At 30.6% G+C, this 14,185-nt stretch overlaps 3 protein-coding genes across 3 annotated transcripts; 1 reads left to right on the top strand and 2 right to left on the bottom strand.

The window, feature by feature from the left end:
- Window positions 1-384: 384 nt before the first annotated feature.
- On the top strand, window positions 385-5,721 carry LOTGIDRAFT_230474 (hypothetical protein; the record flags this gene model as incomplete). Its single annotated transcript, XM_009048256.1, has 11 exons — window positions 385-631; window positions 1,305-1,472; window positions 1,648-1,749; window positions 2,053-2,111; window positions 2,434-2,600; window positions 3,697-3,915; window positions 4,147-4,279; window positions 4,545-4,706; window positions 4,976-5,078; window positions 5,151-5,300; window positions 5,705-5,721. Exons 1-11 carry the CDS (start codon window positions 559-561, stop codon window positions 5,719-5,721), a joined length of 1,353 nt encoding a protein of 450 aa, XP_009046504.1. The 5' UTR covers window positions 385-558.
- Window positions 5,722-7,251: 1,530 nt separating this feature from the next.
- Window positions 7,252-10,444, bottom strand: LOTGIDRAFT_230473 (hypothetical protein; the record flags this gene model as incomplete). Its single annotated transcript, XM_009048255.1, has 6 exons — window positions 7,252-7,728; window positions 8,168-8,368; window positions 8,623-8,817; window positions 9,229-9,336; window positions 9,663-9,800; window positions 10,309-10,444. The coding sequence occupies 6 exons, from the start codon at window positions 10,442-10,444 to the stop codon at window positions 7,517-7,519; spliced, it is 990 nt and encodes a 329-aa protein (XP_009046503.1). The 3' UTR covers window positions 7,252-7,516.
- Window positions 10,445-11,279: 835 nt separating this feature from the next.
- Window positions 11,280-12,887, bottom strand: LOTGIDRAFT_156991 (hypothetical protein; the record flags this gene model as incomplete). Its single annotated transcript, XM_009048254.1, has 5 exons — window positions 11,280-11,491; window positions 11,684-11,856; window positions 11,957-12,086; window positions 12,371-12,618; window positions 12,850-12,887. The coding sequence occupies 5 exons, from the start codon at window positions 12,885-12,887 to the stop codon at window positions 11,280-11,282; spliced, it is 801 nt and encodes a 266-aa protein (XP_009046502.1).
- Between the last annotated feature and the right edge of the window lie 1,298 nt (window positions 12,888-14,185).

Raw genomic sequence — 14,185 nt, 5'->3', positions numbered from 1 at the left:
TGTGATAAAGATCAAGCTTATTGAGGTTAATAATTACAGAAAGAAGGGTTTGATTGCTCTTCCAGAACAGTGGATGTCATAATTGATTGTGAACTTGTCTGTATTAATGTTTTTCCCCAGAAAGTTTGCTTATTGATTTAAGGGTTTTGAATATCCCTAAGTTTTGTTGTAGGAAAATATAGGATAGTGTTTGGTGATCTGTTGTATATTTTGATATTAAGGAATAATGAAATGACAAGACCATCATCAACTACCTAATTATGTTTTTCAAAGCATTCAAATTATGATATAGTAGTTATTTGACCTAGCTCCCATTATCTATTTAAACCCATTGTGTGAGAACTTTATATATAAAAATTGAACTGTATTATATTGAATCAGCATCTTATGTTAAGTAATTTTCCATGTTAGATAAACAAGATCTGTTTGTGCTCAAGTGTTTATTTAATTAATGAATGACAATTAACCTTGGGCTAAGTACCCTTGAAAAATAGTTTTATCAGTAAAAAGTTTGAATTTGACTTGTTATATTGCGAGTCAGTTTGACATTTTGACATCATGGCAACTAGAGTGAAACTAAAAGGAAAACATTCTATGCTTCGTAAAAATAGGATTCGTAAACCTAATGAAGGTAATGTATGTTATGGTTTTAAGGTTAAATTGGTTTTCTTTATGTGTTTACTATATGTGTTTTCTATATGTGTTTACTATATGTGTTTTGTACTTCTTAATATTTTGTGTATTTGGTTTAAAATTGATTGCTGTTTTATAATCAATGTTGCTGAGCTCTTTACAGTAGGAATTGAAATACGTCTTCGTCATGTAGAATATATTTTCATTGAATTCTCATTAGCAGGGAATTTGCTTACTTTTCATTTCACTGCATTTCTAAAATTAGCTATGAGGATTTTATAGCCAAAACACCAGTCTTGAGCATGAGATGAGTGCTTATATATTTATTTATTGGGTTTTACTTTCAAGACAATTTCAATTATTATTTAGTAATTCTATAATTAGCCACAAAATAAATAGGAAATCCACATAGCAGGTCTACCATAATTTCATCTTTCAAATAAAGAAAAAAAATTCAAAAAAACATAGCTGTATGTTAGCCACAATATCACATGACAAAAACGTCCACTTTTGCATGATTAAGGAAAGCACGGCACAAATTTACCTGCAAAGTAAGATTTCCTGAAGATTAGAGATTTCTGTCCACTGAAAAAGGCTCTAAACTCTGGAAAATTGGAAATAAATTTTCATTTGTTATCTGTGTCAGTAATATAACTTAATATATTTTTCAGTGATAGAAATTGTAGTATTTCTCAGAGATAGAACTGGTATACATTTTAATTTAGAAGATGGACATTTAGCACAAGCTGATGAGTTGTTAGAGTTGGTGATAGAAGAACAGGGATTACCAGCTGTTGCTAAACAAGCTTTAGCATTATGGATTGTTTCAGATTTGTTAGGTAATGTTAGTTTTTCTAAGAAAAATAATAATAATGAGATATTACTTTTTCACATTAAACTGGTCCTAATGCTTTTTAGGGCATAGAAAATAATAATTATTCCAGAATACTGTTCATCAGCTGTACCTCTTATAGCAACTTCATAACTGTTTATTTCTTATTTTGTTGTTTACAGATATAAGAATGAAGAGAAGTCATCAGCCTTATCATATTGTACAGAAGTGGGATGAATTATGTGCTATTTATACTGATGCTAAATTTGAAGATATTGTTAAATGTATGTTATAGTTTATTTAAATAATAGTAGATCAATTATGAATCAAAAATTAGACAGTGACAAACTATAATACTGGCTTTGTGGATTATTTTATTGGGTATGTAACACCCTACAGTTTGTAATCAGGTAAACTTTAGCAGGGCAGATATATTAGCTTACGGTACTTCTTTTACTTCTACGGTACAAACTGTTGTGGGATCTTAACATGCACCGCCTCTAGCATCATTATACCTTTCATACAACTAAAACAAATTAAACATCTCAGTTTACTGACTGAAGTTACTTTTGCATATTTCTTTACAGCTGAACCTGTTCTTATGGCACAGAGAGATGTGTATTTCACTTTGGAACAAGAAAGAAGTGTAAGTGGACAAATTATTGGATGAAATTATGACTGGTTTTAAAAAAATGTCTACTGTTCTTTACTTACTACATACCTAAGTACCTTTGGAAGTTTGAAATGATCTTTTAGACATTCAGTGACGTAATCATAACCACTTGTGATAAAAAAAAGAGAACTGAAACTACAATCAGGTTTCAAAATTAGAAAATAATCTGTAGATTTAAATGATGTCAAATGGTTTGTAACATATATATTTTGGTTGAATTTGATCTAAGTAAAAAAATGTCTAATGTTCAATATATAATATAGAGCTCCTTCAATTGTTCATATTGATATTATAGATCCAGAATGAAGAAATGTTATGTTTATTGTATCATGAAGCTAAAACTCATGTCATAGAAGGTCGTTATATTTTATATACTGAAGATTACCATAGATTAGCTGGAATACAGGCTTTGATTCACCTGGGAAAGTATAATCCTAAAGAACATATTGCTGCTAATTACAGGTGAGATATAGAATTTGTATATTTGGCTGATTAAGGTGACCACATGGGAAAGTGTTAAGGATTCATATCATTAATAAGTCAAGTAATGTGAGAGAAAGTCTTACAAAAAATTGATAATTGGAATAATTATGCTTATAATGCCATAATCTTAGACTAATTTTATAAATTATCTCAAATAGATAGTTATTTATAACTGTTATAGATCAGTTGTGTAGAAAATTGACTGAATAATCGATAATTTTTCACCGAAATATCGTGTCTGACTTGACGTTTTCCTCTATTGGCTATATTGTGCAACTTGTGCTCCCTCTACAGGCTACAATTTTTTACAGATTCTTTTGATTTTTATTTTGTGTGTCAATGTCATTATGAAGATGATCCCTATTGATTTTCGTGATGATCGGATAATTTTTCACCGAAATATCGTGTCTGGCTTGACGTTTTTCTCTATTAGCTATATTGTGCAACTCGTGCTCACTCTACAGGCTACAATTTTTTACAGATTCTTTTGATTTTTATTTTGTGTGTCAATGTCATTATGAAGATGATCCCTATTGATTTTCGTGATGATCGGATAATTTTTCACCGAAATATCGTGTCTGACCTGACGTTTTACTCTATTAGCTATATTGTGCAACTCGTGCTCACTCTACAGGCTACAATTCTTTACAGATTCTTTTGATTTTTATTTTGTATGTCAATGTCATTATGAAGATGATCCTTATCGATTTTCGCGATGATCGGATAATATTTCACCGAAATATCTTGTCTGACTTGACGTTTCACTCTATTAGCTATATTGTGCAACCCTGTAGTCACTTAAGACTGTTTAATCATTTCTGACAGCTGCCAGTGGGCGTATGTTACCTTGCCTGGCAAGCTATCTTAATCAGTAGTATTGATTTAATAAATGATATTTTGAATTTTAGTCACTTTAAGTGCCAAAAACCCGAATCTAGGTCTAGATCTCTTTATATTTGAATTGCTGTTTTTTGGACAGGATCAGCATCTGAAATAACCAATCTATCCAAAATCAAATGTTAATTTATTGTTTGCTAACAATAACTAAAGGCGGATTTTATGATGCTTTTTTCAGGTCCCTGTTAGTCCAGTTTTATCCAGAACATATGTATCAAAAACAAAAGTTTTTATTTTTCTCTCCATCAAAGAGTAATGAAAATATGGACTGTGAGGAGTTTATGATCAATGCTCACCAGCAGATTAGTAATGAGTTTGGTAGTAAAGATATTGATGACAATATCTGTGAGTTATATCAGAAATATTTGGATATTTGTAGAACATATCCTTTTTATGGGTAAGTTATTTTTGTCTTTGATATTTTAGCTATGTTTTAATTTAGGGACATTTTTACCAATTTGTGAATCCTCTCAGTTGAAGGCTTCATACTGTATAAAAAGTGTATAGGCATGATTATGTGCCAGAATTATATTTAACATCTCCATCTAAATCATCTAGAATATGAACTAATAGTATTCTAGTTGTAATGGTCATTGTAATCTGATTATGTTGATGATCAATCTTACAGGAGTGCATTTTTTAATGGACAGATAGAAAGACCAGTGAATAGATTTAAAAAGTTTATGAATATTGGAACTGATATTAAATGTATCATAGCTATCAATACAGAATGTGTTAATATTATTGATATGGAGAAAAATGTAAGTGTTAAAACCATCATGTGTTTACCATTAAGAAGCAAGATGTATTGTTTACCTTGTGGTATTGCTGAGAAATTTTTACCATTTTATGTTGTCCTCTTGTTTGTCTATCCAGAAAATAGGATTAAGTGAATCTTACCAATTTGCACTACAAAATTTAATTTCCAGTATGTAATCATGCAACTATTTTAATTGAGACAAGGGTCGCTTTATGATTCTTAGTTAGTAAAGACATCATTTATGAATAATAGAATATTTTTTTCAGGATTGTGTCCTAACAGTACCCTTCACTCAGCTTTCATGGCGTTATAGAGAGGCTCAGTTTGATGTAGATGATGACTCTATGCCTTGTCTATTTCTCCAGTTTTTATATGATTGTCCTGTTAAAGGAAGATGTACTAAATTAATAGAAGTGTATTCTAGGGAGGTATGATAATATTTAAATAATCAATAATTATTAATTTCATTTTTCATTAAATTGTCTTTGTTTAATTTGGTCAGAATGTCCTATTTACATATTAAAGAATTTTTAAAAGGAGTTCATTTCTTAAGATTTATATAAAAGTTCTCCATAGCATATTAAAACCATTTATGTATACCAATGTTGAAATATTTTCTAGTTCTAAGAGCTATCTATGCTAAGTTCAGAACTGTGTGTAATAATAAGATTATTAATGAAATTAAAATATTTTGCAGGCTAAATTAATGGATGCCTTGATAACATCATGTGTAAAACATAAATTGGAAATTGGAGCTGAACCAGAAGATTTTGTAGATGGTGATGAATCTCCCTCATTAGGTAATGATTTTTAATTTTATAAAATATGTGCAAAAACTGCTTATTAATGTGGGTTTTTATGTATACTTATAGATTTTCATATTCTAAGAATAAGAATACTTTTATCATTAATGCATAGGCGTGAAAGACAAATTAATATCTTTTACCAACTCTTTTCAGAACCAAGTTCCAAACCAATTCATAAAATGGACAGACTCTGCTGTTCCACCTATTCTTGTAAAGGTAAATAAATTATTTATTTTTATGCCATTTTACTTGTAATGAATTGTAAGCATAGATTGTTCTCATAATAAGAGGATGGATATGTGTAGGCAGCTACCTCTAACTTTTTGATTAGAAACCTTTTAAAGGATTAGCTCTTTTCATTTTAGCTACTTATTTTCAATTTATTTAATCTAATGGAATATTTCATTTCATTTCATGAAATATTTTTACCTGTATGACAAATGCTTGTATGTCAAATGAGAGGAACCAACTCATTTGATAGTCTTTTCCTTGTTGCACATATAGCATGGTCTAGCATCAGTATAACATAATTCACACATAGCTGTGAACTGATATTAATATGAAATGCCAATAACACAAAAGTCTTTCTCATCCTAACAGTTATGATCTTTATCTTTCAGGAGAGAAAATTGACTGATACCATATTTTGAAGGTGTTTATTTTTTTGTGATTTAAAAAGCAAAAGGCTAACATTTTACTTGAATTTGTTTCCTTTAGCAGCTTTATCTGTGATAGTCATTATTTCATCTTATATTAATTACATTTTAGTTTAGTGTATTTTATTGGTGGCACATATCACATCACATTTAATGATAATGTCAAGAATTATCCTATATTTTTATGTAATTTTATTATTATTCATACTCAATGGATGTTTTCACTGATGAAGGAAATCATAGATGTGTTAAGGATCAGACATTCAAAGTTAATTAATTTTTTTCTCCCTGCTGAAAATTGAACAACATGAATTTGGCGCTATTCATAAAAGTATAAAAAGGATAAGTTTTTTTATTACCTCAACATACTTTTACAACATGTCTATGTTTTCAATTTTCTAGACAGTGTTTTCTTACTGTATAAAAAATATTTTGACATTCTCTATGTTGCTCAATTAATTCTATCAAAGTAAGATAAATATATTATTTACTATCACCCCTCATATTGTATTTATTTGACATAAATTGATTATTTTCTATATTGTATTATTATTTTGTATAATATGTATTGTTTACTATTTATTTAAAATTGTACATAAGACATTGACAAATGAGTGTATTTCTAATTCTAGTATATAGAGTATATAGTAAAATATTGGCTTCAGCAGCTTATATAGAGCTTGAATTCAGTTTTCAGTCTTAAAATCTAATTTTCGTACATTACTAATTACCTCAAAATATGGGTATTATCTGTATGTGAGGTGTTGAAAATTCTGGACATTCTTTTCTGGTCATTTGTAATAGAGCTTTACTTTACATTTTGATTCTGAAAAGTGTTACAGGCAGCAGAAATAGAGCTATCAGGTGATGAATCTTATGTATTATTTAGATGACTGTAACGTTTTACTAAAACCATGTTAGAAGTTGTGATTGTAGTGTTTTTTTTATCTGAAAAGGGACAGATACGCCATTCTTTTTGACCAAACATACTTTTTTTTAGCTAAGCCAATCAGTAATGGTGTTCACAGTTCACCATTTAAATTTGAGCCTTCAAATCCATGTCTGTCCAGAATAATAAATGTTTGAATGACAAAATGACAACTCATCATTTAAGATACTTAAGATATATATAGAAAAGACATCTATAAAAAGTAAAATTCCTTGTTTGAAGTATTTTTAAAGGAATCATGCGATTTTCGTGCATTATCTATTACTTCTGAAGACTATTTACATATATTCAAGACTCAAATCAACCCCTAAAATGTTGTCCCTGTAAGATATCATTTCAGATATATAGATATATTTTGTTTATTGATTCTCCATTTATTTATGTATGATATGATTATTCAATACAATTTTTTCTATGCTTTGTTATTTCTATACCAATGAGGTACTTGCTATGGATTCAAAAGTCTTTTGTTACCAAAGCAAAGTACCTTTTATACATACCTCTGAAATCTTGTAATGCTCAGTTTTCATCACCAAATATCAATAAAATACAAGTGGAAATTAAGAATAGTGTTTGTTTATTTATCAGATGTAAGAAAAGAATAAGCAGATTGTGAATCATAAATTAGACATTTTGAAATGAAAATTTGATTCCAAAACCTTCATTGCTAAAAGTAGGTGGAAACTGTTGAAGATAAAAATAGAATCAAACTAAGATTTACAAGGGCTTTGACATAATTTCAAACACACCTTTAGATTGTTTTTATCCACCAACTAGAGTTCTGGTATAGTCTCAGGGTCTATTTTGAGATTTAAGAGTCCAGGACTCTATAGTAACTTGGAGTATATAGTTGTAATTTGAGGATAACCATTACCATTATTATTTAAACTACAAACTCCTGCATTAAAACTATAACCTATACAATAATAGTTATATAAACATGCTAGACTGCATTCCAGTGAACTTCTTGCTGTCAATTTTTGAAGACTTTGTTCGTGAATAGTGTATGCTGAATTCTTTTTATACTTGACTTCTGTAGCTGTAAAAAGAAAATGTGTTTTGTACCCGTTCAAAGATATGTGAACTGTATACCACAGCATGCTGAGTTTTTTGCCTACATCCAAAAAACATGTTTAAGATAGCTGTTAGGACGTTTCAGTTTAAATGTGTGATGAACACATTGATAAGAAGTGATGAACTTGTCTTCACTAACCGAATAAGATGGGGAACAGTAGAAGGCTCTCTTGTGTGAAGATTGGGTTGAGTATGGAGACGAACCATGAATTATGGGAGATAACTGATAGATTTAGACTGTTCCTTTTGAATGTTGAAAGTCTGTGGCTGCACTCGTGCAATATTGCTAGTATGTATCAGTATTGTATTTAGCATCTTTAAAAATAAGTTCTTATCTGTGATTTCCTTTACAATTTCCTTTGGAAGACGTTAATTTTCAAGAATAACCAAATTGTGTAACTTACCTCTACAAAAAGGACGAGTATCATAACTCGGTTCAGATAAAAATCCAGCCTCATTACAAATATGAGTTCCTGAACCTCCACCAAGTTTAACCGATTTCTCTTGACATATATAGGTTACTACGGTACCTGGTTCTGCTATTGGTACAGATGGTACAGCATATGGTATTTGAACAATGTGAGTACATCGGTACACTACCCTCTCTAGTAAATACAATAACAAAAATTATAAAAGTATAGCAATATTTAAGTGATTACTTGAAAACATGAAAAAAAATTGTCAAATAGTTTAGATGCTAAATAGTTGACCCAAGTTGAAAAGGTGAATAATTAACGATTTGTAAATTGCTCTGCTCTGTTGGGTTTCTTGATGGCCTGTAGGTCCTACCCATTAGTAAAGTGATTATATGATTGTTCTCCTGAATCGGTTCATGACTAAATTGTACTGGTTAGATTACCTTGACAAATTGGGGCCTCTCCATCAATTGGACTATTATACCACCAACCACCAACATTACAAAACCTCGTACCAGCTGATCCGCCAACTTTATTAAATCCATGGGCGCAGGTCATGTTGATTATATCACCATATTTATAAGGTGGAGCGGCAGAAAACACAACGTGATTTACTGCTGGTGTTGGACATGTGGTTGCTAAAAATAAACATTTTTACTTCATCTTTTACACTCAGTCTTATTTTTCAAGGCTGCACCTGTTCTGTATTTGCACTGAACATAGACATTGTTAGATTTAATGGAACACTTTATTAGCTGGAACAAAACTCTATTCCATTTCCCTATTTTTTACTTACCTGTTCAATAATAACAAGATGTAGAGTTTTTTCTTACCTGTTCAATAATAACAAGATGTAGAGTTTTTACTTACCTGTTCAATAATAACAAGATGTAGAGTTTTTACTTAGCTGTTCAATAATAACAAGATGTAGAGTTTTTACTTGCCTGTTCAATAATAACAAGATGTAGAGTTTTTACTTACCTGTTCAATAATAACAAGATGAAGATCTTACCTATTCTATAATTACAAGATATAAATATTAGACTTACCAGCTCTATATTGGCAAGTTGTTGGACAGGAAGATACTATACTTGGTGATGTATCACAATGAGGTGCTGTACTTATACAATCACAATATCGATCTAAATTACCGTGTACTGAAAATAAGAGTTATTGTTCTTATTTTATAAAGTAATAAACATCTTTACAGTCAACATAGTCCCAGTAATTTTGTCACGGGATTACTAACAGAGTAAAAGAGGCCAATATATGTTTTTATCGAATTTTAAATCTAAATTCACACGATTAATTGATATTGAAGTAATATTTAGATTTAAATTTCTTTGAATCGTATCATTTATGATGTTACCGTGATGACAGTTGCTGTAGAGAATGTTATGTCCAATTCAGCTTTCACACAGATTTTTTTGTCTAGGAAGTAGGTTAATGAGAGAAATCTTCCAAACAATTAACTGATACTTACTACTACAGTATAGTGGTGCATAGCAGGACTTAGAACATTGACAATTGGTAAATGCAGGGTTCAATAAACACATTCCTTGAGCTGCCAGAGCATCACATTCTGCATCAGGTCGTTGGTTAACGCAGTTACACGATACATCTTGAAACACAAGGTATTGGAAAAAGCAAATAAGGTATAATTTCAAAATGTAAGTTTCATTTGTTTATTTTGATAAACCTAGTGTTTTTAAACTTATATAATTATTAAATGTCCATAATATCAAAGAATTGATTAATTTGGGAAAATATTTATTTTATGCAAATAAGAATCGAGATTAATCGATTAATTTTCAACTTGATATTTAGTAATTAATCTGGTGTTTGTGATAAGTGGTTTTTGAATAACTCTGTGTATAACTTAATAATATTTGTAATTTAGCCTCGGTTGCTGCCTTCTTTGAATGTATTATATTATTGTAAATATTCATTTGTATCTTATAAGTCATTGATTCAAGAAATAAAGAATTTGAATTTGAAGGTTGTAATATAGTTATATAAGTAGAAGAAATATAAAGTCATTAAGTCATGATGTTCTCTATGTCCTACCAATAAAGTTACTTTTATGTTTCTGATTTAAAGCGGACAGAAAAAACTTTAATGAAACCTACCTTTACAAAATATACCCAATATCAACAGCTTTATAAATGATTGATACATGTACATTTCTGATATATCGTCATTCCTATAACTGGTCATTTGTTTGTCTAGTATGTAAGTTTTCTGTTCTTTTTCATTCGGAAACATGGTTTTAAGAAATCAATTTCGTCCATGACTGCTTCTTAATTAATATGGTAGTCAACTGACGGTAAGGTTTTTGTCAATATATAGTTGATCTGAAAGAATTATTTTCTGTTATTTTATAATTAGGTATAAATTGTGTGTGACTATTTTATACCGGAAATAATCACAGTGGAAGATAAAACCTGTTGGTTACAGATTATACCATACTATTTCTGAAAACCATCCAATTACTGACAATAAGAAACCCAGTGTTAATTTCCCTTCAGTAAATCCTCAGGGTGATCATCAACGAAGGCGTAATGGTGTTTATGTGATTATATGGAATTGTATGCGATATTATCGCGATGCGCTAAAATTCGGCCTTTATAAACACCTAACGAATTTCATCAAATTGGTTGAAAACTACTAAAGGGATTAAAGGTCATGGTTTACGGACGTCCACAATGATCACCTCTGATGAATTCTGGTTGTTTAATTAACTCTTTTCGGGTAATAGGTTTTAATATAATATTGCACATTTGGCCTTCAACCTATTCATTACAAATCATTTCCAATAAAATATATCCATATACAATTTATACATGAAAAGATAGATTCAACCTCGAGTCACCATGTTCAAAGAATATACATGTATCTTAGAAGTAAGTAAATATAAATTCCCACAGTTTAACATCCTTAGAAACAACATTAGCATCTACCTCATATACCGCTCAGCGATAGAAAAGAATACGAGGATGACTATTAGTATTAACTATAGATACATGATTGAATACAGTTATCTCATAAGCCATCTTTAACAAAACCATAAGAAGAGTCTGAAGTTTATGAAATGAAGTGTCTACACTTTGAATATGTGAAAACTTCCAGCGGTGCCCAAAACGCATTTCTTTCTAAGAAGCCCTGTACTTCTTCTTGTATCTGGTACAACAGAGTCCACGTACAACGTCACGTTACGATCTTTATGCAACGTTACGTCCATCACAAATGTTGCAGTTGGTAATTCTACATATTGGGTAAATTCAATATCACCGTTGATGTTTAATCGATGACCTAAAAATATTCAAAATAACCCATTAGCCAAACTTGACACGACCCTTATCTTTTATTGAATGACCAAAATTTGGCGTCCAATGTTTGTTTGAAAATATTCATTAGTATAATGAGTATCTATCTGAAGCTATAAAAGGAGTTTAAACCCCTAGACAGTGTCTTCAGCAACGGGGAAAAAAGTAAAAGACTTACTCGATATACGACCGGCCCAACCAACTGTTCCAGTAAATTGTTGGGGATTCGGGTTACATTTAAGAATGTTGACATGGTAACGAACATTAAACCCAATTCCGAGTGATGCTTTTACATCTGCAAACGTGGTTATTTCCTTTCCTTTGTTAGTCGATGTTGTTGCGTGTACGCCTCTACAAAAAATGTCACATTCGGTGAAAATCAGCTATTTAAAAAAAAAACTTCCACAGAAAATTCAAGAAGGTTGAGTTTGGAATGAGATGAATGACTTACCCTTGAGTTGCTTTACAGTTGATATTACCACTGACTAACAGTCTGCCAGTTTTACCATCAAAATCGGATAGATTAAAGTCAGCTTCTCCCCGATCTGTGAAGAATGCTTCGGTCAATCGAGATACAGGGCCTAGAAGTATTCATTGAAACTATTTGAAATTGAGTTATACGCCATACTTTGCCTTGCCTGATTGGACTTGTGAGGGCGAGTAGAAGGATTCAATATCGGATTTATGACAATATATTATGTTGTATGATATATATAATTATATGAATAGAATATATTGTGATGTTTTCCATCCACTTTTTACAGTGATATTGTTATTTTGTTTTGTCGGATGGATTCAAACATGTTGTCTCTGTTGGTTGTTGCAAACAGGGTTGTATTTTAGCTTGTATAAATGTTTGTCTTACCAGTTATGTTAAAATGAGAACCGTTCACGTATCTTCTAGTTGAGAAATGGATCCACCAGTCATTATTATTAGCAAAATATACTCGCGCATTATCAATAACATCACCAAAGGAATATTTAGCTACTTGTTGAGGTAAATTTAAAGTACATTTATCGATTGCAACACGGTAACCAACGTCAGCACCGTGAGTAAAATAACTTATCAGCTCCGTAATATTCAGAGTTCTTCCTGATACTGATACTAGGCAACTACAATAAAAAATAGTAATCGAATTTTTGCCATTAGAAGGGATAGTAACATTACGGAATTTGAACAAGATTCGTACAACTCATCTTTATATAGGAATTCTTTATTCAGCAAGTTCTTAGTTCTCTTCTAGAAGATCGACGTAAGAAACAGCTTTACCGTTTACATATATAATATAATATGCATATATATATATTTTCTTCCTACTACTCTAAATAAGAAATATCACCTACCTCACTGCAAAAACTACAAATATATGAATTGTCGCCATATTTAGCCTTCTTAAACGGATACACCAAAATCCAATTTGGAAGTGATATATCGGAAGAAAATAAACAAAGTAATTTGTTATGCAATATTCATATTCCGATACAGTATAATAGTAAATATCAAGTTAAAGTCAGAGACTTGTTAGAAAATCTAGGACTTAATAAACAATGTATTGATGTTAAACTATAGACACTACAATGTCATCAGACAAAATACGGTAATCTTTGAGGAGGTTTTGTTAAAACGTGTCAAATCCCTTTATACAAGTCTTTAGAATTGTAACATCTATTGGTACAAAATTCTTTACTTGCACTGATTTACTCTCGATGGAGATAATATAATATTTATTTTTTTGTACATGTTTGGTTTATATTTCCCAGTAGGATAGATGCATAAATGTAAAATGCAGAAATTTGAATTTTCGGAATAGAATTGCTTTCGTTTCAAAAATGGGATGAGTACTAATTTCTTTTTAAAATGAAAAGAGTTTCAGTTTAATCATTTCAGCAATTTGAAATATCCTAATCAGTGGCTAGCTGGGTTGTCGTTTGCCAGGAAATCAGATTAGAATTTTGATCAAAGTGAGACAAATTCCACGGCCAATGCGTTCAAGATAATGTCTGGCAGGAATGATGTTGACCATTAACCTTTGCACGAAACAAACAACAAAAAATCATTAATCTTAATCCTTTCATTTTAAGTTTTGCTTAATCTAGAACACATTATAAAGACCTTGAGTTTTTAATATAATTTACTTAAAACATTTACATCAAAATTAAAATTATTTCCGTTTAAAAAAAATACAACAGTTAAATTCGCCGTGTTCACCGCTTGAAAATGTCGCATTATTTTCAGATGACATTTAGATTAAATCTGATATTCAAACAATAACTGAAGAAAACATTCACAAAAACATGCAATTTATGTTAATTTTTGTAATAATTCACTAGAAAAATAATTTCGTACACCACACTACTTGACTCAAAAAAATAATTTCAACAACTCATCGACTTAACCGATTACAACAGTCAAAATAACGGGGAAAAATAGTGATGAGGTGATTTATTGAAGCTGCGGTTACTCAGAAGAAATAGTCTATAGAATGAGACTAACATAACTCAAGTCAAGACATTCAGTGTAAGTTAAGGTAAGTTGTGATAGGTGGGAGACAGAGAGTAAGGGATGTTATTACCGTCATAAATTTAGGGATCATCCACGTGACAAACCACAGTCAAATAGGTCGAATAGCAGGAAAATGTTAATATCAATAATAATATAACATAACACCAAAGAAAAAGA

The sequence above is a fragment of the Lottia gigantea genome (genome assembly GCF_000327385.1).
Source record: "Lottia gigantea unplaced genomic scaffold LOTGIsca_12, whole genome shotgun sequence".
Lineage (NCBI taxonomy): Eukaryota > Metazoa > Mollusca > Gastropoda > Lottiidae > Lottia > Lottia gigantea.
Note: the sequence above shows the minus strand (reverse complement) of the source record. Positions and strands in the feature narration are given on the sequence as shown.